Here is a 26,958-nt window from a genome sequence, read left to right as displayed (position 1 = left end):
GCTACTCGAATTGATTCATTGATCAGTTTAAGGTCAAACTGATCGGACCGGCCTGATTTTTTAAACATTGGTCGTTGATGCTCCCGTTAACTTATTAGAATGGCTATGTAAAAGATGCATCAACCATATAGATGCAACTAGCTAGGGGTGTAAAAGAGTTGAGTCAAGTCGAGTTCAAGTCACTTTGGCTTGAGCTTGAGCTTGATTAATTAATCGAGTTTGAGCTCGAGCTTTATTCTATGATTTCGAGCCAAGTCATGAGCCGACTAGCTTATTATGAAAGAGAGAAAATTATTATGATTTAAGCAATTATTATAATAAAATAATAAAAGAGTAAAAAATTATAAGAAAAATAATAAAGAATTATTTAATATAAGAAGTTGTGATATAAATTTTAAATATTTTTAACAACTTGGTATTTAAAATCCTAAATTCTAATATATTTTAAGAATAATTTATATTAATATTTTTTAAACTAGCGGACTCACGAGTTTATGAGTCGAGTCTGGGCTAGCTCAAACTTGGCTTGTTAGCTCATCGAGCTTGGCTCACGAGCCATTTATCGAGTCGAGCCTGAGCTAGCTCACGAGTCTGCTTGACTCACTTACACCCCTAGATGCAACTAACATGAGCAACTTTACCATGAAATCAATAGCCCTAATGAGGTTTTGATTGTTTGACATAATTTTAAAATGCCCTAAACTTCAAAAAAAAAAAAAGTTTTACAATCATTAGTCTTTAATATTGAAACAATCCTTAAGACACTAGATCGAGATAACAACATATTTATCTCTAGAAGCATGAAAGTTCATACTTGTAAGAAATGAATGGGAAGCAGTTCCTCTTTTCAGAATCATCACATGCTATTTTGTGAATGGAACTCCAAATGATCACCAAAAAATGTTACTCTTGATCCTTCTAGGAAGTGATCGATAGGCTTTGTTTGAGGATTTTTTTTTTGCTACTTTTTAAAGTAGTTTTCTAGTATAAAAATTTCTAACTTATGATATTATTTTACTAAAAAAATTGCTTTAGAAAACAATAAAAAAATCATCACAAACAAAATCCTAGAGGGCTTGATTTTGTCAGCCCTACTTGACCACTTACCAAAAATATGGAGCCAATCGATTGAACCAGCTACCGACCCGATTTGATTAGATTCGACTAATCTACTCAGATAAGTAAATCAAAGAATAGAAAAATATGTATAAAATGTATGATGATGAGCATAACTAAAAGCAACATCAGTAGTTGTGATTGCATCTTTCAAAGCCAACTAAAAAAAAAAAAAGGCAGTATAAATGTACCTTCTAAACGTCCAATAATTAATAATGACATCACACCATCCCTATTTGGACCCATCACCCACTTGCTCCAATATACATTATGATGAGCATATAAACCAACAAAAACTTCAAATAATTTACAAAGATAAAGAAGCCATCATAGGCAAAAGTATCTAAATATTCCCCTGATCACAACTACAAATATGGAAAATAATAAGCTAGCTTAGATATCCCCTCTATATTTTTTTCTTATATTGAATATCAAAATTATTGAATTTAACTTGAAATGAATGCAATATAAAATTTATTTATTTCATATATATATATATATATATTGCATCAATCTCAAAGCAAATCTAATAATTCTGAGACCCACCATATTCAATATTTGATCAAGATATCTAGAGTAAAATTTTTCCTCATGCGTACATAACACGAGAACAAAATTTATATTAGAATTATTTGGTGCAAATTCACATCAAGAAGAATTCATTAAATGACAAACTTCAATCAATTCTATTAAAAAAAGGTTGTCTTTTTTTATTTCAATTTAATTTGGCCATGCTTGTACAAATATAATTAATTTCATGGATTATGTCTTGTATTTTTTTCACACTCCATATTTAAGAAATCATAACTTATGGGAACAATATGATTTAATGAACTCATCATGATGTGAATTTCAATCATAATATTAATTATGATATAAAGTGTTTTTTACATGCATGTGCATGCATGCATGGGTACATGCAGTTCATTCATCCTAAATTTACTTATCTTCTCTAACCTGCTAAGTCATGTAGCAGCTGAGCTCCCATCAAGTTCCTATAAGGGATATTTTGACTCTCTCCCTCTAATATTGAAAACTGCACTTCATCTCCATCATCTCCAATGGGTAGCTCCCTTGTAAAGAGCAGAGGCCTCTCATGTTGTTGCAAGCTGAGGGTGAGCTCATGGCCATGATAAGAACCAAAGTCTGTGTCAATAATACCAAAGTTCTGATTAGGGTTAGGGTTTGGATTGTGGTGATGAGTATTGATGTTGTTGATGATAGATGAGAGGGAGTTTTGCTCGTCTATTTGGAAATGGCATGTCTTAGGTTTTCGATCCTCGAAAGCGCCAAGATGAGAAGATGGGCTAGGGTTAGGGTTAGGATTTGAGTATGGATTGTTGCAGCTGGTTCCTGCTTCTTGCATAGTAGTTGCATGGGAGGATTGGCTATTCTTGTCATCCTCTTTCAACTCTTCCATATACATCTCCTCAACCATTGGTTTCCATAGCCTCACCCTAGCATTTATGAACCAATTGGAAACCTGAATTATCATGACATAATTAATTTAGAAAACATTAATTGGAAGCTTAATTGGAAGCAGACTTCAAACAATGGTAATATATATTCCAACTACTCCATCAAAAATACTAAATATTGCATGAAAAGAATCTACTTTTTTATTTTATGCCAAGTAGTAGATTCTTTATACACATATATCTTAAAGCATATCAAAATATTATATTTTGTTGATCTTAGAATACTTTAAGATTTGTGCAAAGATATACTACTTCACATGCATGAAGTATGTTATATAGTTGTAACTAATTATAAAAGTAGCTAGGGTATATATACAAGACTTACCTGGCTCCTAGATAGCCCAGTTTGCCGAGCCAAAATATGCTTGTCAACATCGCTTGGATACCTATCAACACAAATAATAATTTGATGAAACACACTCTGCATACATACATCGTTTGGGACAGCTTTCTCAATATAAAAGTTTTTTACTAAAAAATAGCTTTAGAAAGCAGTAAGAAAATCGTTCCAAACGAAACTTAAATTAATATTAAACTTACTGATCAAATAATCAATCATTTGAGAGTGAGGGAAACTGATCAGTTAATTACAGATTATACAAATTAAACATCTTGCACTTTTTTTCATTTTTTTCCCTACATGTGTGATTATTTTCTTATCATCAGTTTGTCCAAATCCTTCTTTTTCTATAGATTTTTTCTCTGAAACATGGACATCTATAGGTGCACAATCAAAATTACATTCATCCTGATCAAATTTTCTGTATTCCAAAACATATATGTTCTATTATTGTTTAGAACTCATTAACAAACATTGCGAAGTAGTTGAAGAAAAAAACAATCAACAGGACAAAGATCTGCTGAATGAAGGTTTTCAGTCCATTTGTACATTGATAAAGAACAAGAAAGCCTGTGGAATTAAACAATGCTGAAACTGTCTGTGCTAGAGTTAAATGACTTAACCATTGACCAAATAATGAGCCAAATTTCTTCTAATTAATTTCTTATAAAGGGAGACAGCTTGCATGTTATATATTAAAAAATAATTATTATTAAATTAAACATTAATGTTTATATATATATATACAAATAATACAAAAAGGCATATAATTTGAACATGGTCAACCATTTGGAATCACTGACAGTTAAGGACATACTGAGTGAGAGGATGAATTGAAGACACGAGTCAAACCAAGATACAATCATGGAAAAACAAATAATTAAAGAAAAAAAAATCAATCATCAGCATATCAAGAATACTAAATAACTAATGCAAAAAACCTTATATAAATTTTCATGGGGCCCATTGATAGAAAAATTACGTGGAAAAATACACAAGTTGAAGCTCTCATGCATGTAAAGAACTTGTAAAATTAATTAAATCATGAATATGAGTATTTTTTTAATGTATTATTGTTTATATAATAATGTTCAAGTGGAGGAACACCAAAAATAATTAGGAAATTAAAATAAACCTCTTTTCTATGCTTTTTTATTCTATTTATGAAAAATTAATATACATGAAAACTAATTCTATCACATAATCTTTCCTTAAGTGTGGCTTAATCAGTCTATTCTGATGCATTTTTCTTAAGATGTCTTTATTTTAAGCATTAATTATCAAAGCAGCTTATACTACAAACTTGTCAAGCAAAACTACTGTACTAATACTGTCGAGCTAATTAATCTCTATGCTAAGATATATTATATATATGATCAGGCTTTGAGTTTTATCTTAATTATGCAAATTAACTTTCGGAGCAAAAAAAAAAAATATAATATATATAGTTGCAGAAGAAGTTAATTACTTTTAAGGATAAAATTTCAATTTTGTACGTAATTATATAAAGTTTTTCTTAAAATTAGAGATCTTAATTAACTTTTAACTACCATTGATGTATCAGACTGTAGAATAGGAAATTTAAATCAAAGGAGATATATAGAGATGAAGAAAATTACGGGTGGAGAAAGTGTTCAAAAAGCCAAGCACGAAGAATGGAGACTGAACGGTCAGGTAAGCCACGTTGTGGCCTCCATGGATGACTCTCCATCATTCCAGCCTGCTGAAATGCCTTCTGTTGTCTAAGGCATTGATCAAGCAACTTTAACCTTGGTGTCTCACCCCTTGTCAAGCCGGTTGCCGTCGCCGCGGCTTCATTCTCTCCCATGGCTCTCCTTGTCGCCTTGATTTGCCCATTGATCCCATCTCTTAGACATCGAAAATGTCTAGACATCGCCTTCGAAGCTAGCTGCGAGTATGTTCTCGCAGCTCCTTCGCCGGCGATGTCTTCGAATGATGACACCACAGCCTTCATTTGCTCACAGTATCTCTTATACCTCCTATCCACCTAATGAAATGAGAATGAAAATGTATATCAAATAAAATTGAATGTTAGTATTTGCATAATAAATATAAGATAATTATCTTACTATAAAAAGACTCCCATTAGCATGCTTATTTGATTATTTATCTTGTACTCATGTAAATTCTAGTTATAAGGAGTGTGATCTCTTCCTACATATATATTACCAAGTGAATTTATGAAAAAGAACTGAAGTTGTCCACCAGAGACCTGTTGTGTGCTCAATATTATTGACAAAATAAAATAAAGACTAAAATATAGAATAAATAGAAAGGAAAATTAATATTAATTGATGAAGAATAAATGCTTGTTAATTAATATGATCAACTAATTGAGTTTCTTCTACTACCATTCTAAAAGAGAAATTAATGATTTTTAGATCACTTGTCATCAAAGAAAATGCTATTAATTAGCATTTCCTATTTTTATTTTTATAAATATTTTGATCGTAAGTCATAAAATACAGAGAGTTACACAACAAATTAAGTCATCCAATCGAATAATATAGTGTGGCAGGCCCAGATTAGTGGGGGCACGTGCTCCCAAGTCCTTTAATCATGTAAAACAAACAAAAAAAAAACAAGAATTGCCAGCTAAATTTGAAGTGGACATATTCTTCTTAGTTACCTTTTGCTTGATTATCTCAAATAATACATGATCGATCTAAACTTTTTTCATGGATTAATATTGTAATATTAGCCATGAAATTATTTCCATTGCACCAAACTCCCTCCAATTGGCATGTGGAATTAAGTAGTAAACTTTTGATTACCATAGCTGAAGCAATAATCTAAAGTTTCAGTACTTTAGTGGATTCCATTTAATATCAACAATAATGATGGAGGGGATGGAAAAAAAAAAAAGATAGAGTCAGATAACTATGTAAAGTAGAGAATAGAGGTTTCCAAAATTAAGTAGGGAAGCATCAAACTGTCATTCTGTCCCCACTCAGGAGCAGCATCTGCCTATGGTTAGCTAGATATCTTTTCTCAGCACCACATAATTGAACGATTAAAACTATACATAATTAAAAAATAATTATAAACAAAAGAAAAAAAATCACCTCTTCTAGCATGGAGAGAAGCTTGGCCTTCCTCTTCTGCAATTCTATAGGTTCCATGGAGTACAAAGATTGCTGGCTCCAAGAAGAACTGGAATCATCCATTGGCTTAGCAAAATTATTCCTCTTGAAACTATTTCCTCCTCCAAGGCTACAAAACTCATTGATAAGCTCTTGCGTGGGAAGAAGATATTTGCAACTTTTTATATGGAAAGGATGGTGTGAAGATAGCTGGAAGGAGGGGGGCTGAGGAGGAGGGTTGTAGAGTGATAAGGAGAGACTTTGAACTTGGTTTGCATGAAGATCAGATTCTAAGGGCCAAGCACTTGCTGCCGCAACCGAAACGGTAGCGTCGCTATCTTGTGAGAATCCCCTCCAGTTATGATTTGATGATGACATATTCATGTGGAAGAGATCATGACCGACGCCGGTCTCGAAGTTGTTCATCGCCGACGAGTTTCCGACCATGGCCGAGAACTCGTTGAAGGGGTGTTGGTGATGAAGATGATGGGATTCATGAGACATCATGAATTAGTTATGAAGAGATATTGAAAGGTGTTGTGAGAGAAAGAGAGAAGGACTTGTGTAGTTTACAGTAAGACTAATTGATCAATAGAGAAGGAGTGCTTCTAAGCTATTAAAGGAGAGAAAGCGCATATATTTCTCTAAACAAACTAAGGGAAGGGAAGGGAAGGGAAGAGAGAGAGATGAAGTAATTATCTATCCGTATGGCTTTCTAGCTAGAAGAGAGAGAGAGAGAGGAGTACTAAGCTAATACCAGCCGCCGCATGGTGGTCCCATGAACACCTTCTAAGCTCTAATCTTTTTTCTCTTGGAACCTTAACTCCTCTTAGTTCATTTAGTTTCTCTTTCTTCAAGCTTCTTTAATGGCTACTCAACACTTTAGGTAAGATATGGCTTTTCTTTACACTGCAAGGAGTGGCCAAATCCGGGATTGGTACTAATCCCTATCTCTTCAAAGTGGCAGTTCCTCCCTTCCTTTTTTCTTCTGCCTCTGATCCCTAAGTGAAGTAGCTTACGAGATTTCTCACCGTCTTCCTTCTTCAACAAGAGAGAGAGAGAGAGAGAAAATAAAGAAGAAGAAGAAGAAGGTGTGGAAGTGGTCCTTCGATTCCAACCAATTCTAATTAAGAGCCATATTAAAGGAGGGTAGCCACAAGCGATGGGACCGCTTTCCCTCTTACCTTTTCTTCTTCTCTCCTAATATTTATTTTCTATGCTCACTTTCCCATACAACATATGGAAGCATCAACTGTGTGCGCCCGCGCGCGCTCATAGTTTGGAGAAAACCCTTTGGAAAGTAGTTCGTTCTTATCATGTGGTTAGTTATGTAAATATATATATATATTATGCTTTATAGATAAATGTATACATTATTTTTTTATTTTGCTTAAGAAAAATCTGAATTAATTAAAATTAGTCAAATAAATGGATAAAATATTTATTGCATTTGTCCCACATAGATTGTGGCTCCTTTTTAGAGATATGTTAACTTGACTTAATGAATCAAATGATGTAGGTTGAGGATAGAAGATTTGACAATAGGAGATGGAGTGTGGTTCTAGGGATGATATTGAGAAAATATTATGTCAAAGTTAACAACAAGAAATGATTTGGAAGGCATTGAAAATGTCAACTTTGGATGATTCAGTTCTCCTGTACGTATGTCACGTTACTCAATTATATGGACTAAGGTTTTTTTTGGGATAACTTTCTTTATGCTTTTTAAGGCGGCTTTTTAGTGCAAAAATTAAAGCTTCTTTAAGAAGCAGTAAGAAAGTCATCCTAAACGAAGCCTAAGTAGATGAGTCAGATGAGCGAGTTGATGACGACTTATTTGCTAGTAATGTGTTACAGTTATAGATAATAAGTTGTGTTAAATCATACTATTAGTAAACGTGTGTCAATATAGGCCATACATTATAGGAGTATTGATTGAGTTGATGTGACTAAACAATTTTCTAACTCCAACTTCATTGGTTCAAAGGAGTGTGATTACAATAAAAAAAAGACGGTAGCTAGAGAAAAGTACGTCTTAAATTCTACAACCATGATAAATTATTTGAGCTATCATTGGAAAAACTAGCACCTCTTTGGCACATACTAATCCTAATCCACTAATGGTTCCTACAAATGTTCTGATTTTGTGTCTTCTCCTTCTTTGTTTCTATTTAGTATCCTCCTCTATAATTGGTGTTTTTATTTTTTGGATAATAATAATCTCGATTCTAGTCAGTATTATTTTGTGGGTTTGTCTTTAGCTAGCTGGTGTTTTTTTAGATTCTTTTATAATATTTTTTTGTTCATTTCTTTTCTTTTGGGATTAAGATTCACCCATTTGTATTTTTATTATATATATAAAGAGAGAGAGAGAGAGATAGAGAGAGAGAGAGAGAGAGAGAGAGAGAGAGATGTTTGAATGTCATATGTCTTATTACAAAACTCTAATTAAATAGCATTTATCAATTAAAATTCATATTTAAATTATATGATTGATATATGGCATGTCATATTGATGGTGATATGGTTTTCAAACTAATTAATAAATATTGTTAGGAAGATTTGCACTATTAAAGTTTGTGCATATCCTTATGGAATCCTTTTGTTAGTTTCAGCTGGATGAAAGTCTCACTTCAAAGAAAGAAAGGAACTAATTTGGCAACAAAATATTGTTTATTGATAGCTAATAAGATAAAAAATTAAGATGTTAAAGAAATTGTTGAACAATGTGCTATTTAGGCTTCGTTTGGGATGATTTTTTTACTTTTTTGCCACTATTTTTTTGTTTCTTTAAAAAAAAATTATATTAAAAAACTTATGTAGAAAAAACGAAGCCTTAATTTATTATAAAACTTCATAGTAATTAATAAAAATTTATAAAAAATTATTATTATATATTGATGCTTATCTGAGACGAAAGAAGTTGATCAAACACTACAAAAATACATGACTTTTCTGACCCCAAATCTGTCATCAATCGCAAATCTTGTCATAATCAAACAATATTTTTCGCGGTGGCCCATTAAAATTATCATAATTATTGTTATTATTATTTTTGGATATTTAGGCTAATTAAAGCAAGCTCATACACACATCATATATGTAAACTTAAAATCCAAGACCTCTTAGTTGGTAGCCACAGCTTCCAACTAACAAATCAAGATGAGTTGTAATGTAATTATCAAAATTATCAAAAGAAAAAGTTGAATTGTTACGTTTTTACCAAAAAATAAATGTAAAAAAAAATGACAAATGTGTAATTTTATTAATTTCAAAGTCTAACTCGACCAAATAATTAGTTTATTGTAGCATCCCTCATGCATATATTTCATATTCATATTCATGTATAATGTTTCTTATATATTTGTCTAATTTTGTCTGCCACACAATTTTTATTTACATGGACCACCTTCATCCACTAGTTTGATGGCGCCGACAATCAAGTGGGTTTAAATTGCAAAAGGAAAAAGATAAAAATTAAAATAAAAAAAAGTTGAAAGGTATTGTTGCAATTTAATACATCAGGTGATGCGCAACAAAGTCAAGGTCCTTGAACTAACATGATTTTCATTGATTGCATGCAAAAGTAGGAAACTTTATACATAAAATTATAAAAAAATCTAATTATGAATCATTTTAATGAATATTTTCACTAAATATTTATGCTACTACTGCACAAAAACAAATAAAATGTCTAAGTTTTTGGGGTTTTATATGAGAATTAGAGCATTGCATGCTTAATAAATGGCTACACCCCCTTTGCTTAGCTTAGATAGCTTTGCATGCCTTCATGTAGAGAGCTAATTCAAGTCAATCAAAGCTAATTAGTCCATTATAACCAAGTAGGTGACTACTTAACCAAAACTTAGTTCAATCAAAGCAGGTTAAGGTTTCATTTGGGATCAGACAACTTTTTTATTGTTTCTCAAAGCAGCTTTTTAGTACAAAAAGTAATTTTTTTTTGTAATAGAAAACTTATTTAAGAAGCAATAAGAAAGTTATTCCAAACGAAGCGTAAATCATTTGAATTTTAATCAATAATAGATAAACTCAAGCTTAGGTTGATTAATATTGGCAGCCAAATTTGACCACAAGTGTCTCCATTCAAACTTAATTTTGCAAAGCTATAGTTGGATTACAATCAATCTTAGGCAGCTTCATTCAATCCCCAATCAACTTGTTGTCTCAAATATGTCTCCTAAGTGTATCTTTGAAGTATTTTTTTTTTATGCAAGAGTCTACAAGTCCATGAGGAGACTTATTTTCCTAACCAAAAATATTAAAAGTACCATAATCATAGATGATGAGAGCATAAAGTATAATAATAAAATAATGGAGAAAGTACCCAAGTCACCCATATATCTTGACTTCAATTTTTTCCTTCGAATAATTGATCTATCCAATATATCACATTGAAATATCATTCTTTGGTACTTTTCTTAAGGAAATCAATATTCTTCCATGTTGGAAAAACAATTAGTTATAGAAATAATAAAATTTTATAATATTATATCATTAAATATAAGAGAAGGATGACTACTTCTTTGTTTAGGATAACTTCTGGTCATAGATTTTTCGTTGCTTTCAAAAAAAAATTTATACTAAAATATTTTTTTAGAAAACAATAACAAAAATGTTCTAAGAGAAATCTAAGGCGTAAGTGTTATGCTATAGCTATGTTGTATTTTGTGAAATAAAATCATATTTTTATAGCAATGAAAAAGAATGAGTTGGGGCACAATAACAATGTGCATGATTGTGAAGTCATGGAATTAATGCAACATAATATTTAGGATTTTGTTATAGATGTAATCAAGGCTTCTCATTGTCATCTCTCACCTTACTTTGCTGAAAATTTAAAGCAAGAGGTTGGATTATTGGTTCAAGATTCACTGATTGTTTTGGAAATGAGAGTTTTGGTCATCTCTCCTTCAAGATGACCAAATATTATAAATTAATCCACTTGAAGTTTGACTTTATACATTATGTTTTATTGACCATCTCATCTTTATGAACAAAAAGATATGACAATTTTGAGTCACATGAATTTGGATAAAAGAAAACCCCTAATTAGATCAAATTGTTTGATCAAATTCTTGAAGTCTATTTGAGATTTGACAGATAACTTACTAATCGATAAGCTTAAAGATTTTGGATTAATATTCAATGATTCATATTTCAATTGCCCATTTTGAGTTCTAATTGAACAAGTTTTATTTTGGAGTCATGCAAAAGGGGTGTATATAAACGAGTCGAGTCAAATTTTAGTCATAGTTAATTTGAGATCAGCATTGGATAAAAAAATTTGGCTCAACCTTGAGCTCAAAACTTGGCTCATCTGCCTATTGCTAAGTTTGAGCTTGTCGAGAGATCGAGGTCATCAAAGAATAGCAAGGAAGTCATGATGGAAGCTTGATGTAAAAGAAGAGGAAGGTGTGACAAGAGTTTGGGGCCAGTAGGATTTAAAGAAAAATAATAATAGAAAGTCATCATAAGAGCTATGTGGAGATGAGGAACTAGAATGCAATTGAACAAGGCATTGTGATTCACAACAAGAGCCTGGTACATAAGAATCAACGAGAATAAGATGAGAAACATGATTTAACCAAGCTGGAACTCAAGCTTGTATATTACTATTTTATAAGTTTTAATATGAGCTCGAGCTTGAGCTAGTGTCTCATTAAAATTGACTTGCAACCTCTGTGAGTCAAATTCGAGTCAACTAAGCTCACTTGCATGCTTAATGCAAACAACTTTCAAACCTACAAATTCTTATCAATGTCATCTTCTCCAAGTACCATGATTCTAAATAAGACCAGCAAATACATTCGAGGTTCATACTTCTTTGGGGTTGGCCAAATATTCACACTAGGATATGACTTAGTGGTCAAATCATATCAATATATCCAAGACTAAGCCTTTCTTTGGGTTGGCTAATCATTATAGGATATTTGCAGTTTTCATTTGGGATGGCTTTCTTATTATTTCTTAAAATAATTTTTAGTTATAAAAAATTTAATTTTTATAGTAAAAATTTGCTTTAATAAAAAGTCATAGAAAATGAAGTCTAAGAGTCGCAAAAAATATCACTCCAGAGTTTATTGCTGAGTTTTTTTTTCCATGAAGATTTGAAGTCACTTACATTATATGAAGTGAGATATAATGTACTCATTAATTATCAAAATTTTAAATTTATTTCATCCAAAATAAAAATTAAACCAAAGATAAGAAGATAGTTTTAGTTAATCAAATATTATGACTTAAGGCTTTAGCTTAGGAGGAAGAATAAGTAGCATAATATATATCCTAAAAGTAAATAAAATTTTGAAAGGACATGAAAGGCCAATTGATTTGTTACCATCTCTCCCTATACTTGAATGTATGCAAGTGAAAATCATTATGCTTTTTTAATGGGTTTTTTAAGATCCAGACAAGGGAATAATTTAGTATGTATTATGCAACATAAACTAATAAAATTTAAAAATAAAATCTTTGAATTGAGAAAATAAATTATTGCGCACTAACCTATGTAACTAAATATTATGAGATTATATGAAAGGAGATCAAAATAAGTGAAATTTAAAATTATATTGAGTTTTAAAAGGTTGAAATAACTCCAATGGCAAATAATATTACACAATTTTACCTTTGTGATTGTTCAGGAAATAAGAAGCTACATAATAAATTTTAATATATTCTAAATCATGCTGAAAGAATTATAATATTAGATGATTATTCTCTAAGAAAAAAATATTAAAAAAATTATGTACTATTTTGATCAACAAAATGAAAATGACTAAAATTAACTATAAATTAAATTTTATTACAAGTTATTTAACGCTTCATTTAGAACAACTTTCTCACTAATTTTTAAAACAACTTTTTAGTACAAAAATTTGTTGTACTAAAAATTTGCTTTAAAAAGCAGTAAGAAAGCCGTCCCAAAGGAAGACTAAACCATTATTAGACTTGTGAGTTATAAGCTTCATTTAAAAAAAGTTATGGCATGGCTGAGGACCCTCAGCGAAATGAACTTCAAAAACAAAAGAAAATAGAAAAAAGAGACAACTTTAACCTTTTTGGGATCAACACATAGTAATGAGATGAAGGTTTCTGAAAAACAAATAATGGCAGCAAGCATTGGGAGATTAAAGAGAAGAAGAGAGCAGAACAAATTATGATGAAATTTATATACTCCAATCCTTGCAGGTAGAACAAACCGCAAAGAACTATACATGATCAGTCTGCACTGTTAGATCTTGTATCCCCAAATCATGGTACAATTCATGGACATAATGGAGAACTGAATGACCATTTTCTCCACCTTTGACCTGTTTTAGATAAGAACGAATTATCGTCGTGTACGATTAGCATCAAATTTCTTTTTTTAACTCACTTTGAAGCAGAAATTAAGGCTTCATTTGGGACGGCTTTCTAGAAAGCTGTTGTTTTAAGAAGAAATAACAAAGCTATCCCAAACGAAGTCTAAAATAATAATAATAAAAAAAGCATTATCAAAACGTAGAGCATCATTGCAGCCTTACTAAAATATTTAGGTTTAATACAATGTTTTCATCTTTGTGAAATTTTGATCTAAGAGGTTAGGGTTGTAAACGAGTCGAGTTAAGTTTAAGACATGTCTAATTTGAGCATGAGAATACAACTCAATTCTAAGAGTATAACCCGCTTGCAAGCTCTCGTTTACTATGAAAAGGAGAACATTATAATTCAAGCAATCTTGTAACAAAATGATAAAAATAATGAAGAGTTAAAAGAGAAATAATAAGAAAGTTTTGATGAGGATGAGAAATTTTTTAATAATTTTATACTCTAAGTACTTTTAACTAAAATATTTTTCAAGAATATTTTATATTAATAGCTTTTAAATAAGAAAAATCGTCAGCTAATGAGTTGAATTGGAGCTAAACCAAACTTAGCTCATTGAGTTTTGAATCATAAGTCATTTATGGAAGTGAGCCCGAGCTAATTTGACTCAGTTGCGGACCCAACAAGTGGAGTTTGGCGACAGTACAATACCCAATCAAGACATGGATATTTTGATGTGACTTAAGTAAGGATAAATACTTACAATATGGCTTTTGCAACTTCGCTCTTGGGACTCAAAAAGGCTACATCAACTACCTTGACTCGGGGAGACATGGGGTTTCCAGAAGAGGCTATAGGAGATATCACAAGAATGAAAAAAATTGAAGATGTCGCAAGAATTTCCAGAAGAGCCTATAGGAGAGCTACAAAGGACTCAAGAAACTCAAGCACAATCAAAAAGAGGTTTGGACAACCAATTAGAATATATAGTATCTTACTGGGGTGCCAAATGCAATGACTAAGGAGGATTAAGATGATTTAATATTTAAGCAAAACATTTTCCCTATAACTTCCATCATTTTTAGTAATAATGGATTAGAGCCCTCTTGCTATGAATAAAACATGTGCTAGATTAACTTCATTTCTGAATAGACTTCATACTTTGCCTCGAAACTCTCTCTTTTTACGTCCACAGTTAACTCTCTTTACAAAGATTTTTAAGTGCTTCCAGGAGAAAGTTCTTTGTGAGACGTAGAAAGAAAAACTAAACATAGATTGGCCTCTTGACAGAAAATCAGAACAGGGATTAAATGGATTTAAATGTAAGCTATAGTGAGGAGAAGACTCTATAAGACATTGACTTCTAATTTCCAATCTACTTTTTTCTCTTTCCCAAACTTTGTTTTGTTTTTTTCTGCATTTTTCCTAGAAATCAAGAAACTTGAAGCCTACAAGTTCCAGTTGATTTTTTCTTGAAAGGATTTCCCTGAATAGAGCAACTAGTTATCATCTTCAATCAAGCCTGTCATAAAATCTAACATTTAGGGAATACTATCAAGCCTCTTAATTTTGAAAATTAACTCATCTATGTGAAATTTGTGGTAAAGTACGGCAACTTTTGATGTACACAATATTATTACTTCACTCTATTTTAATATTTTATAGCTGAAAGCCAATAGAAATTTCGTAAAATAATTCTACACAATATGATTAAAGTATTTAAGAGAAACATTTACATACTAGCTTCCCTGGATGTAATACATCATCATAATCACTGATAATAGTGTTATCCCTGGATGTAAGTCATTTGTAATTGAGAACTATCTGGTTGTTTCCAACTAATTCTAACATTAGTCGATACCATGTCGCATATATTTAATAAACTTCAACATAAATTTGACACATAACATTTTCTCTTAGCGCACGTCACAAGTCTTTGCAAGATCAATAAACTTTTGATTTATCTAATGGTTGATTGAATATTCTTTAAAAAGCATGAAAGTGCGCATGCCCTTAGTTTTAAAATAGTTTTAAAAGTGTTAAGAGATGCTTGAAATTATAATCCACAACTAAATAGATATAGGTATAGATATGCTTACATCTATGCTAAACTCGCAAAACAAAAACATAACCCTACTTGCATTCAATTGGCAAAATCATTGGACAGAACACACAGAAACCGGGAAAAAAAGTTCAACTTCTATAACATCAACTAATAAATCAAGAGTGCATTGAATTTGTCTCCATTTGAAGCCCATTTCTATGATCTTGTTTCTCTAACAATAGGAAAACTTACCGGGTACAATGTTCAACTATTTCTCTGAAATAAAACAAAATGAGCCACAGAGCATGTGACATATGTAACATGGTATCAATGAAATACCCAAGTATTCAAGACGTATAGCGTCCAGATACAACACAATTAAAAAATAGTGCTTCATTCATTAGCCTCATTAACAAATAAGCAGAAGAAAGCAACAATAACTTAGTGCAGCGAACGCATACCAGTATAGAGAGTGAACCAACAGCACGACCAGGAACCAATTCCCAAAACCTGGACCGAGTAACTTCCGAAACTTCTTCAAGGGCGGTTACCTAGAGAAATTAGCATGTAGAAAAAACATGGACAAGTCAGCATAAAATAAATGTGATGTACAAAAGAGACTCTAAATTTAAAAGCTAAACAGGTGCTCAGGAACTACACCTGTCTCAAGCATTTGTTGAAGGCAGAAGTAGGTACATTTGCAGGAACCTGTTGGAGCAAGACACCACCTGTAGCTCGAAAAAGTGGAAGGATGACCACAAATACTGCAGCTGAGACCAGTCCTAAGCACAAAACTTCTGCATTCTCAACACTGGAAAAAATAGAAAATAAAATAACTTGCAAGCACTCTTGGAGCAAATAAATTTTTGAATGTGAAAGCGATGACTATGAAGAAATGCAGTACTCACCCTAAACTAAGTAACCACGACGCAAGAACCAAACCTGCACTGAGACAGAATTCACAGATCAGGCTTAGAAAGGAACTTTGCCTTCTGCAGAATTTTAAAGAGAAGGAAAAGCAAGTAAAAAAGGATAAAGTAGATAACGTTGCAACTTTAATTTTTTACTCAATTATTGGGCATTATACCTCCTGATAGAATCAGCAAGAACATGCAGGCAGATAGAGTGGCAATTCATATCTTCAGCCTTCCTATAAGCTGCACAGAAAAATCAAAGTGATGGACAAGAAAGCCGTCATTGGAGACTCTTTCTGACTTTCCGTTAAAAAAAGGTATCAAAAGAAGTAAATGTGCTATCCAGCGATCTAAAGCCAAAATATGATTAAAAATCGATAAAGATATCGATACATTTTTTTAAATATACCTGACAGGAAAAAAATATAGTCATAGTATAAATACAGAAACGAAGAAATCGGAGATGACAACAAAATTATAAAATAATATGAAATTTGAAAGATACGTTTCTACATTTGAAACAGAGCATTTTACCAATATTAACACGTGCATAGTTCCGAAAGAACCAAACGCCAAGTAAATTCACCAAAAGATTGGTAACAGCCGAAACAATCAGATAATGCCTAAAAAATAGAAAATATTAATTAGCAAGAAAATGCTTCAACAGAAAAGGAATATATGATCAGCAACATATAGAGCAGAATTAAACTTATAAAAGAGGTGGCAAAATCATTATAAAAAAGGTAATATATATTCCAAGGCAGTGCTAAAGGTTTGGCTATTTTATTGGAGCAGATTTAAGTCACCACTCACTGGGGATGCCAAAAGAGAAGCAAAGATTAGTAATCCTAACAATTTTTTATGTTTCCATTAAAAAAAAGGAAAGGCTCTATTCATCCAATTTGAATCAGATATGCATGTTCCAATTTTCTTGACAACCGAAACTTTAACAGAGTGCTATTTATCCTTCAAAAGTTCTACTTATGAATAAGAAGGTTATAGTTTGAGAAACAAGCAAAGTTGACACAGGAATTGAGGGATTGAAGGAAAGAACATTAAGCTTTAACTAAATATTGCAAAGTAGCAAATTTTGTTTATATTTGCAACAAAAAGGAATTTAACTGGGGAAAAGATAACACAACAATCAGTCCACAGCATATGGCAAAGTCAACAGCAAGTGTATGTATTGCAAGAGGAATAATTTGGAAACAATCGGCACCACATAAAGCCAGCCACACATCCAAGCTCATGAAGATAGCAACTTGATACAGCCAGGAAGGCCATTCTACATGAAAATTTCATGAAGTTTCTAATAGTATTTCTAACTTTAACGTATCTAATTTGACTTAAATTTATGAACTTATCACCAATACCATAGATTCTTCTCTATTTCCTTCTCTTGCAAACTCCGATACAACACCTTACCTAACATATTTGCTCTGTTTTTTTTTTTTACCTAACATATTTGCTTTTGTTCCAGAGTTAACTTATAAGTAGGGATCTTGTCTGCTCTTGTTCCCATTAGGGAGTAGATGTATTAGATTCGGCTTTTGTTAAGAAAAGTAGAGGTGGAATGTAAGACCGGTCCACTGGATCGGTCCATCCAGTCCGCACGGGACCGGCCCATCGCAACAGAGGCGGGATCTCCGCCTCCTGCGGAGATTGGGCAGTCCGAACGCCCAAGCGGAGCCATTTAGGAAGGATTTTTGGGGGTTTTGAGAGGGAAATTTGAATGTAGGGACTGTTTAGGGATTTCCTTTTGATTCGTATACATTAAATAGCTTGTTTTCCTAGGGATAAGTCATCTTGAATTTGGCTGAAATTTGAGAGCTCTTAGATTTAAGTTTCCTTTGGGTTCTAGCGGTGTCTAGAGATTTGGGAGAGATCGATCCTCCACTCGAATAGAGGATCAAGTGTATCTTGCTATGTTTCGTTTCGCTTTCATCAAGTAATACAAATTATCTACTGTTTTTGTAATTTTGTGCGGATTTTTGTGAAGAATTCTCGCTGTTTTTAGAAGATTGATAGGAAATACTTACGATCTACAAGTGTTTCCTATCAAATTGGTATCAGAGCACGTCGATCGAAAGGGAACCAATGGCTGGAAGGAAAGTGGAAGTTTTGGAGGGAGTCAGGGAGAACTTGGGCAACTCAAAGCAAATTTTGAGGAAAAGATGGCTGATTTTCAAAGTCATACTGCATCCATCAATGAAAAGATGGAGGAAAAGTTTGTCGTGGTGGAAGACATGTTGAAAAAAATTACTTGAAGCCAAAACCAAACCGGTGACATCAGAAGCAAAGAAAACTACCAGCGGCCACGGAAGAGATGGGAACCCTAACATGTCTAGAGGAAGGGAAAAGCCAGAAGTGGACATTCTGGAAGGACAAGACAGAATGCCTCCTCTAGAACCACTTTCTATGAAGTAGATGAGCATTGGCTAAGCAAGAAGGGGTGGTGAATTTGTAAGGAGCGGGGATGATTTCAATCGCCGGTGTGCTGATTTTGGAAGAAGAACAGGGGATTTTGATGAATGGTTCGGGTATGATCGTCGAAGGGAATATCGTGACAATTGGGGAGCACCTCCGCTTCGAGGAATGGAAGGTTATGGAGGATTTAGGGGAAATGGGTGTGACCCAAGGGTGAGGAAACATAAGATGCCAATCTTTAGGGGGAGGATGCACACGAGTGGATCTACAAGCTAAAAATATATTTCGTCGTCAGTGAGCTGACTGAGGAGGAAAGACTGACGGCGGCGGGCCTATGTTTAGAAGGGAAGGCTTTGTCTTGGTATCAGTGGAGGGACATGCAACGACCCATACGAGGTTGGAGAGAGTTCAAGGATTTTTTGGTAGAACGTTTTCAAGCTGGTAGGGGAGAAGACTTCTACGAGGAGTTCTTAGCCTTGACACAGGAGGGTTCATTGACAGAGTACCGAGAGAGATTTGAGTACCTTACTAGCCGATTGGATCGCTTTTTTGAGATAGTGCTAGAGGGAAACTTCATGAAGAGATTAACACTAGAGATCCGAGCAGCGGTTAGAGTAATGAGGCCTCGTGACTTGGGAGAGGCTATGTAGCTAGCTCAATTGGTAGAAGATCAGATCCACCTGGAGGGAGAGACGGGAGGCGGCAGCTCAGGAGGCTCGTACAGGATGACCACCACCTTATTGAAATCTAAGGAGCCAACACCGGATACTCTTCGTGGGACTTAGAAGGAAAATACTGCATGAGGAAAACCTGGGAACAACTTCAAGAAGCTCAAAGAGACAGAATTACAGGAGAAGAGGGCGAAGGGGCTTTCTTTTAGATGTGTCGAGAGGTATATGCCGGGGCAAATGTGTAAGGACCAAACTCTTCAGGTTCTTACCGTTTGTGATGAAGAAGGAATGGAGGGTGTCGTCTTTCCACAATGCGGACAACGTGGATTTTTTAAAGGGGAGTATTGTTAGACCGGTCCAGTCCAGCCAGTCCGCACGGGACCGGCCCATCGCAACTGAGGCGGGATCTCTTCCTCCTATGGAGATCGGGCGGTTCGAACACCCAAGCGGAGCCATTTAGGAAGGATTTTTGAAGGTTTGAGAGGGAAATTTGAATGTAGGCACTGTTTAGGGATTTCCTTTTGATTTGTATACATTAAATAGTTAGTTGTCCTAGGATTAGGTCATCTTGAATTTGGTTGAAATTTGATCTCTCTTAGATTTATGTTTCCTTTGGGCTCTAGTGGCGTCTAGAGATTTGGGAGAGATCGATCCTCCTCTCGAATAGAGGATCATGTATCTTGCTATTTTTCGTTTCGCTTTCAAAAAGTAATACAAATTATCTACTATTTTTGTGATTTTGTGCGGATTTTTATGAAGAATTCTCGCTATTTTTAGAAGATTGATAGGAAATACTTGCGATCTACAAGTATTTCCTATCAAATTGTCATGGAACTAAAAAGATTTGATTAGAAAGTATTAGAAATGACCTTTTTTCATTAGATTTAAATAACAATTAGACTCTTAATAGGGCACAATAGAGAAAAAGGATTCATGTAGCCAACCCCATATATGGGATAAAGGCATGTTGTTGTTGTTGTTATAGTACAAATAGTAGATATCCTTTCACATACCTAGAGATGACATTTATTTATGTAGAGTTATGGATAAGCTTCTAGGAAGGACAATAGTTTTGCTTAGATTCATATGACAAATATCAAATATTTAATTTCTCGGAGCCAAAATTTTTAAGCATGGCAAAAAAAAGCAAACTAAGACATTATGGATTCCCTTTCCCAGAACTCTACTATTATCCATTTCTTTGCCTTCCACGGTTCTCTAATTCTTGGGATTATAGCTAGCTATCAGCAGCCTTTCTATTTTGGGAAGGTAGCATCAACATTTTTTCCAAGTTTCCTTCAACTACCTCTATTTTCCCAAGACTATAGCAAACGAGCGACCCTTTCTACTACAAATTTCCTTCTTTGGTTCCTTCGGTATGGCACTATGGCACATGCCATTTTTAACTGCTTTGAAAAAAAGGGCATTTTACTTGAAATTTTTTGGAAACTCAGAGTAATTCATGTAAGATGTGTTAAAAAATGATGTATTTGATCAGTTCTTGATGGATCCTAAAATTTATTGTATTTAGTAGGGGTGTCAATTTCGGGTCACGGGCTGACCCGGTACTATTCGGGTCAACCCCAACCCGACTCGTTTCTGAAAATGGGTCAGTTTTCCAGACCCGAAACCGACCTGCTTCGGGTCCGGGTCAACCCGACCCGACCATAATGACCCGATTCGAACAAAAAACTGCTAGTTTTCGGGTCCAAAAAAGGGTCAAACTCCTTTTTTTGGGTCAAGAACGGGTCAAAAACGGGTTCCCGGGTCAAAACGGGTTATCGGGTAAAAAACGGGTCAATTTCGGGTTGACGGGTCAACCCGAACCCGACCCGATTTTTGAAACGGGTCAAATTATTGAACCCGAACCCAACCCGTTACGGGTTCGGGTCAACCCAAACCCGAAATTTTTGGGCCAGGTTCAGATCGGGTCCAATATTGACACCCCTAATATTTAGGCCTTTTTTGGGCTATAAATCAGCCTCTAACTACATGTAAAATTCATTGAATATTTAATAATGAAATAAAATTTCAATTTCCCCCAATAATTGTGTATGTTATTGAATGTGGACGCTTAAAGCACTCTCTAAATTAGGGGTGTCAATATTTGACACGACCCGAAAACCCGACCCGAACCCGAAGCCGAAAATTTCGGGTTAGGGTCAACCCGAACCCGAAAAGGGTCGGGTTCGGGTTCAGCATTTCAACCCGTTTCAAAAATCGGATCGGGTTAACCCTTTGACCCGAAAGTGACCTGATTTTGACCTGAAAACCCGATTTTGACCCGGCAACCCGAGATTGACCCGTTATTGACCCGAAAAGAGGAGATTGACCTGTTTTTGACCCGAAAATTAGCCATTTTTTGTTGGAAACGGGTCATTCGGGTCGTGTCGGGTTGACCCGGACCCGAAGCGGGTCGGGTTCGGGTTGATCCGAATAGTGCCGGGTCAGTTTCGGGTTCGATCCGAACCTGACCCGTGACCCAAAATTGACACCCCTACTCTAAATCTTGAAGACTACTTACAAGAGCAAGTGTCCTTAAATCGGTGTAAGGCTTAAATCTTTTGTTAAGTTATTTCTATCCTGATTATTTTTATCTACTTATTTAATAATTAGTGCATATAAGTGATTTAAGTTTTATGGTTAATGTGTGTCAGATTCTTTTTTGTACGTAAATATTGAATTTTATAGAAATTTTATAATCATTCCTAGTTTTTTCTTATGACATTTTGATAGTTTGGTGACTATTACATTATTGTTTCGAATGAAATAGGTGTGTTATTGTTTTTGCATTAAAGGTTTTTGATATTTACTAAATTTAAGAGTAATCATGGATTGTGGCTTCTGAGTATTTTCAATGGGCATCTCATCATAAGTTACATTAGTGAATCATTGACCAACAGCTAACCTACATGACCCAATATTGGTGAGAACTATATACACGTGGTACATACTCTTTAAATAAATACATAAAAACCAATAAACAAACATCATTTTATTACTATTATTGATATGCATATAAATGTAGATTGAAATAAGTGCAATTTGTGTAACAAATAGAAAACGAATATGTTTAACCAAAACCAATAAATCAACTCAACCACCCTGTCTTTCAACAGGCAACTTTGCAAGTCACTGCCTTCAAATGCATTTTAGGGGAGAATAGGTTAGGATTTCAATCGCATTCCTTTTTTTTTTTCTCACCACAAGAAAAGCCATTGCAAGCTCTCTTCTTCCCAATTATTGTTAGTGCAAGCTTTCTCCATTGGAAGAAAAGCCATCACAAGCCCCTTGATACTTCGTTCTGGTCATTGTTGTCCCCCTCTAGCATAACTTCTTCATCCCTTTCCACTGCAAGCCATCACAAGTTCCGACCCCAACAACGACATTGCAACTGTTTTGAGCCTCTTCTCCTCTATTTCTCTCCATATTATAGTCGGCAACTACTTTCTCTTTGAGTTATAACTGATGAACAAAGTAAGCAATGCATTTTGTGTAGGCAAATTGATGCGTCTTTGAAGTAAAAATCGCAAGTAGATAAGAAGAAAAATACAAGGGCCAAATATTAGGGCTGATTTTTTATAATATCTTCAACAAATAATGAACGATACAAGTGATCTACTATTCCATAGGTATATCGACTCTCCCACAAACCCTATGCGCCGCTAGGAATAACTCCAAAAAAAACTACAACAAACACATAAATCACATAATGAAAATAAAACAACCTCACATAAAACGACATTGCAACTGTTTTGAGCCTCTTCTCCTCTATTTCTCTCCATATTATAGTCTGCAACTACTTTCTCTTTGAGTTATAACTGATGAACAAAGTAAGCAATGTATTTTGAGTAGGGAAATTGATGCGTCTTTGAAGTAAAAATCGCAAGTAGTTAAGAAGAAAAATACAATAGCCAAAGATTAGGGCTGATTTTTTATAATATCTTCAACAAATAATGAACGATACAAGTGATCTACTATTCCAGAGGTATATCGACTCTCCCACAAACCCTATGCGCCGCTAGGAATAACTCCAAAAAAAACTACAACAAACACATAAATCACATAATGAAAATAAAACAACCTCATTAACCTTAAATAAACCATCATATTTCCCACCCAAATTTGAATTCAAATCTGTCCTCTTTCCTTTAATAAACCTTTCATAATTTACTCCCAATCTAAATTCGAATCAGTCAACTTTCCCTAAATAAACTTTCCTAATTATTTCTACACCTTATGGTGAATGTTAACTCCCCTGAGCCTAACAAGGTGGGCCCCGTATCAATACCCCGCCCCCCACCCCCACCCTCCCACACACACACACAAACGCACTTCATCCTCATGGTGGAAGGATGAAAACTGTCTAGTCCTGAGCGATCATATCCAAGTAATTTAAATAACCACCTCGGATGTATTCAATGTCTCTTGGCAAGAAGCGATTCGTATCTACACCAGGAATTGTTTCCTCCAGCGCCCATGTTTGATCAGCTAGACGTTTCTGATCTTCTAATTTCATTCTCAACTCTCTCCAAAATGTAGGATGCAGTTTGTCAAATCGTTCCACTTCATCTGAACCAAATGATGCATATTTCTCTAAAAATTTCTGAAGCAACAGCTTCCTTCTCTGATCAGGACTTGAGGCTTCTTTATACAACTTTTGTATTGAGCTGTATTACATTCCAATATTCATGATGCTGTGTATTTCCTGATATCCTTCTCTTTGCTTTAGTTGCTCCTCTATTACTTCAACTCCATGAAAAGCTTTTGTACGATCAAAAAGCTTGAAATCTAATAGAAATCGAGTGTTTACCAGGAAGAGCTTTTGTACCAGGAACTACTTTTCTGACATATTCTCCCTTACGGCTCAATTCAAGAAGCCATGGGAGTTCTAAAGAAGAAAATGATAATACTTTCCTATTTTCCTTTAGCAGAGAATACCAGGATAGGCCACCTTCAGTTGAACACTCAAAAACTCACTAAAGGATGCTTTTTTGTAGGGGTATCAATTTTTGACACGACCCAAAACCCGATCCGGAAAAATCCAGATTAGGGTCAACCCGGACCCAAAACGGGTCGGGTTCGGGTTCAAGAAATCAACCCGTTTTAAAAACCGGGTCGGCAATAGCGAAGCTAGAAATTTATTGGGGGTGGGGGGGGGCTAAATTTATTTTTTTTTTTTAATTTTCGCTTGACTTTTTCATCTAGCTTTGAGACCGACATAGGCAATTTAAAAAAAAAAATCAAATAAATTTTGATGATGCAAGATTTGCACATCTAATTCCATTTTTTTTCTAAATCTACATCCACTCGAATGTGTTTTTTATTTTCCTCTTCATTTGTATTGTTATTCTCATCCATAGTATTTGATGCTTATGAATTCGATGATCACTTAAAATATATTTTTAAAGATGTTCAATATCATGCTCAAACATGTCATAAGAGCATATAACTATTATTTAGATATAAAATTGAGGATCGCGGATCGAGATATCCGTCTTCCTCTTCTTTGATTCCTTGGTTACATCCACAAAAAACCACCATGATATCTCTATCTTAAATTATAGCTTGCAGAGCTAGGAAGAGCGGATAAGCGAGAGATTGGCCATGAGTCAAGCCTTCCAAAAGAAATGAGGGTTGTAATGCTTGAACTGGATGCAGCGTGTGAGACAACCATATTGTATAAGCTGCACATTGGAGAAGTTCTATCAACGGTTCCAAAACAATTGATTTCAATGTAGAGAAAGTTCAATATAAAATGTGATCTTCACAATCTGGGATGCAGGTGGGCAAGATAAGCTAAGGCCTTTATGGAGGCATTATTTTGACAATACTGATGGATTGATCTATGTTGTTAATTCTTTGGGCAGAGAAAGAATTGGAAAAGCTAAAGCTGAGCTTCAAGAAATTATCAATGATCCCTTCACGCTCAATAGTGTCATAGTAGTTTTTTCAAACAAGTAGTACATGAAAAGAGCAATAACTCCAATGGAGGTCTACAAGGGGCTTGATCTATATGACCTTAAGAATCGAATATATCATATTCAAGGAACATGGCTCTTAAAGGTGATGGCCTATATGAAGGTTTGAATTGGTTGGCAAGTTCACTGAAGGAACTACAAGCTACAGAACTGGTTGGTGAGGGGCTTGGTCCATATGACCTTAAAAAACGGCCTATATGAAGTCTATTTATAGGAAGTGGTACTACTGTTGAAAAATGAAAATTTTGGAGGACAAGTTTCAGTTGAAATCATTAGGTGTTCATAGTCCATGTGCATGTCAACATCTTTCCAAGTATGCAATAATTCCCCAGTGGATTCCCCATCACAGTGGCTCAATGCAAAGCCTAGCAGCTGTTTCCGGAAGCTGGTATCCAAAGTGTCCATCTGGGGACTCCTTGCAATTGTAGCGCATAAATCCCAGATAGGACCATGGCCCTTATTTGCTAACACAAGGCAGAGATAAGAAGCCAGTTGCAAATCGCCAGCTACTGCAGCTTCTCGGGCTATTGCCTCTTCAACTGCAACTATGTCATTTGGAGATCCAAGCCCAAGCAATTTTGCAACCGCAATGAGTTCCTCAATATTAAGATAAGCTCCAGTTTGACTTGAAATTTCCACGTTGATAACCTCCATTGGCCTTATCTGCCTAAACTGCACCGGTAGAAGAATCACACCAAGAGTAGTAACTAGTAAGTGCTTCAATAACCTCCGACTAAACAACTTAGCTATTTGGAGAGAGACTGAGACATTCCCTTGCCTTCCATATCTGAATTTCATCCTTTGAATCTTTCAGCTTAATCAATTCGATGTCAACTTTGTCCTCTTCATTCACTCCTTATCGATCAATTTATCTTCGGAATGAGCTTGTGCATCACTTATTGAACTCTCACCCTTCTTCTCATCAATCATTTGCATCTTTAACTTTCTCACCATAGGATCATCATGTTTCCCCGTGTATTGAGAGTGGGAATCCCACATCTCTTTCATCCTCCTTGCATGACCCGAACCCCCTAGCTTGGTTCGACCGCTTCCATCTCTGGTCGCCCACTCCCCTTGCCCGAAATATCTTCAATAGTGCTTGGTCACCTTACTAGCTTCACCACAAAATTCCCTCATTGTTGTCCCCCATCCAGAAACCTTGATTCGCACCTTATTAGAGCCCTAAGAGGTGAAACTCTCCTCATCCAACTTCTCTCGTCCGATCTCCTTTCCCTCAGATTTGGCCAAGTGAATTATGGTCAAATCTTTGTTAGGGTTAGTAAGCGGAATCACCAATAAATTTTTGGATTGCATCTCAATAAGCTTCCTCATCTTTCCTCCATCCCTCCCAATCAGCTCTCCATGGTTGTAACATTTCTTCCATGGTTGAGAACTTTTCCTCTGTCCAGGATTTGATTTGCTCCACTTTGCATTCCAACGCATCTACCTTCTTCATTGTCATCTCTCCAAAACCTCACTTTAATTGGTAAAGAGAGTCGCCTTAGATGGTTTGGTAACATAAAATGGCGGCCTTCCAATGACCCGGTTAGGAAAGTA

The 26,958-nt window shown here is 34.6% G+C and overlaps 2 protein-coding genes, 1 long non-coding RNA gene and 1 pseudogene across 4 annotated transcripts in view; 1 reads left to right on the top strand and 3 right to left on the bottom strand.

Annotated features, from left to right (window-relative positions):
• Nucleotides 1–1,957: 1,957 nt before the first annotated feature.
• On the bottom strand, nt 1,958–7,233 carry LOC110097562 (homeobox protein BEL1 homolog). Its single transcript, XM_020824009.2, has 4 exons — nt 6,021–7,233; nt 4,554–4,942; nt 2,920–2,980; nt 1,958–2,599 (listed from the first exon to the last, which is right to left on the bottom strand). Exons 1-4 carry the CDS (start codon nt 6,543–6,545, stop codon nt 2,069–2,071), a joined length of 1,506 nt encoding a protein of 501 aa, XP_020679668.1. The 5' UTR covers nt 6,546–7,233; the 3' UTR covers nt 1,958–2,068.
• Nucleotides 7,234–13,090: 5,857 nt separating this feature from the next.
• LOC110097538 (metal tolerance protein C2-like) overlaps nt 13,091–26,958 on the bottom strand; it is a 30,098-nt gene continuing 16,230 nt past the window's right edge. Inside the window, exons 5-10 of one of the 2 annotated variants that reach the window (XM_020823968.2) lie at nt 16,857–16,945; nt 16,496–16,565; nt 16,317–16,400; nt 16,069–16,219; nt 15,870–15,959; nt 13,091–13,369 (exon numbers count right to left, since the gene is read on the bottom strand). In XM_020823968.2, the coding sequence (XP_020679627.1) occupies nt 13,268–13,369; nt 15,870–15,959; nt 16,069–16,219; nt 16,317–16,400; nt 16,496–16,565; nt 16,857–16,945 (586 nt within the window). In that variant the 3' untranslated portion in view covers nt 13,091–13,267. The remainder of the gene's footprint in view (nt 13,370–15,869; nt 15,960–16,068; nt 16,220–16,316; nt 16,401–16,495; nt 16,566–16,856; nt 16,946–26,958) is intronic. The other variant, XM_020823970.2, reaches the window with a different exon arrangement.
• LOC114579452 lies at nt 22,609–24,177 on the bottom strand. Its single transcript, XR_003700445.1, has 2 exons — nt 23,505–24,177; nt 22,609–23,148 (listed from the first exon to the last, which is right to left on the bottom strand). It is a non-coding gene; the product is annotated as an uncharacterized LOC114579452 (long non-coding RNA).
• On the top strand, nt 25,033–25,602 carry LOC110097539 (annotated as a pseudogene).

Source organism: Dendrobium catenatum, unplaced genomic scaffold, assembly GCF_001605985.2.
Source record: "Dendrobium catenatum unplaced genomic scaffold, ASM160598v2 fragScaff_scaffold_390, whole genome shotgun sequence".
Classification (NCBI taxonomy): Eukaryota; Viridiplantae; Streptophyta; class Magnoliopsida; order Asparagales; family Orchidaceae; genus Dendrobium; species Dendrobium catenatum.
Note: the sequence above shows the minus strand (reverse complement) of the source record. Positions and strands in the feature narration are given on the sequence as shown.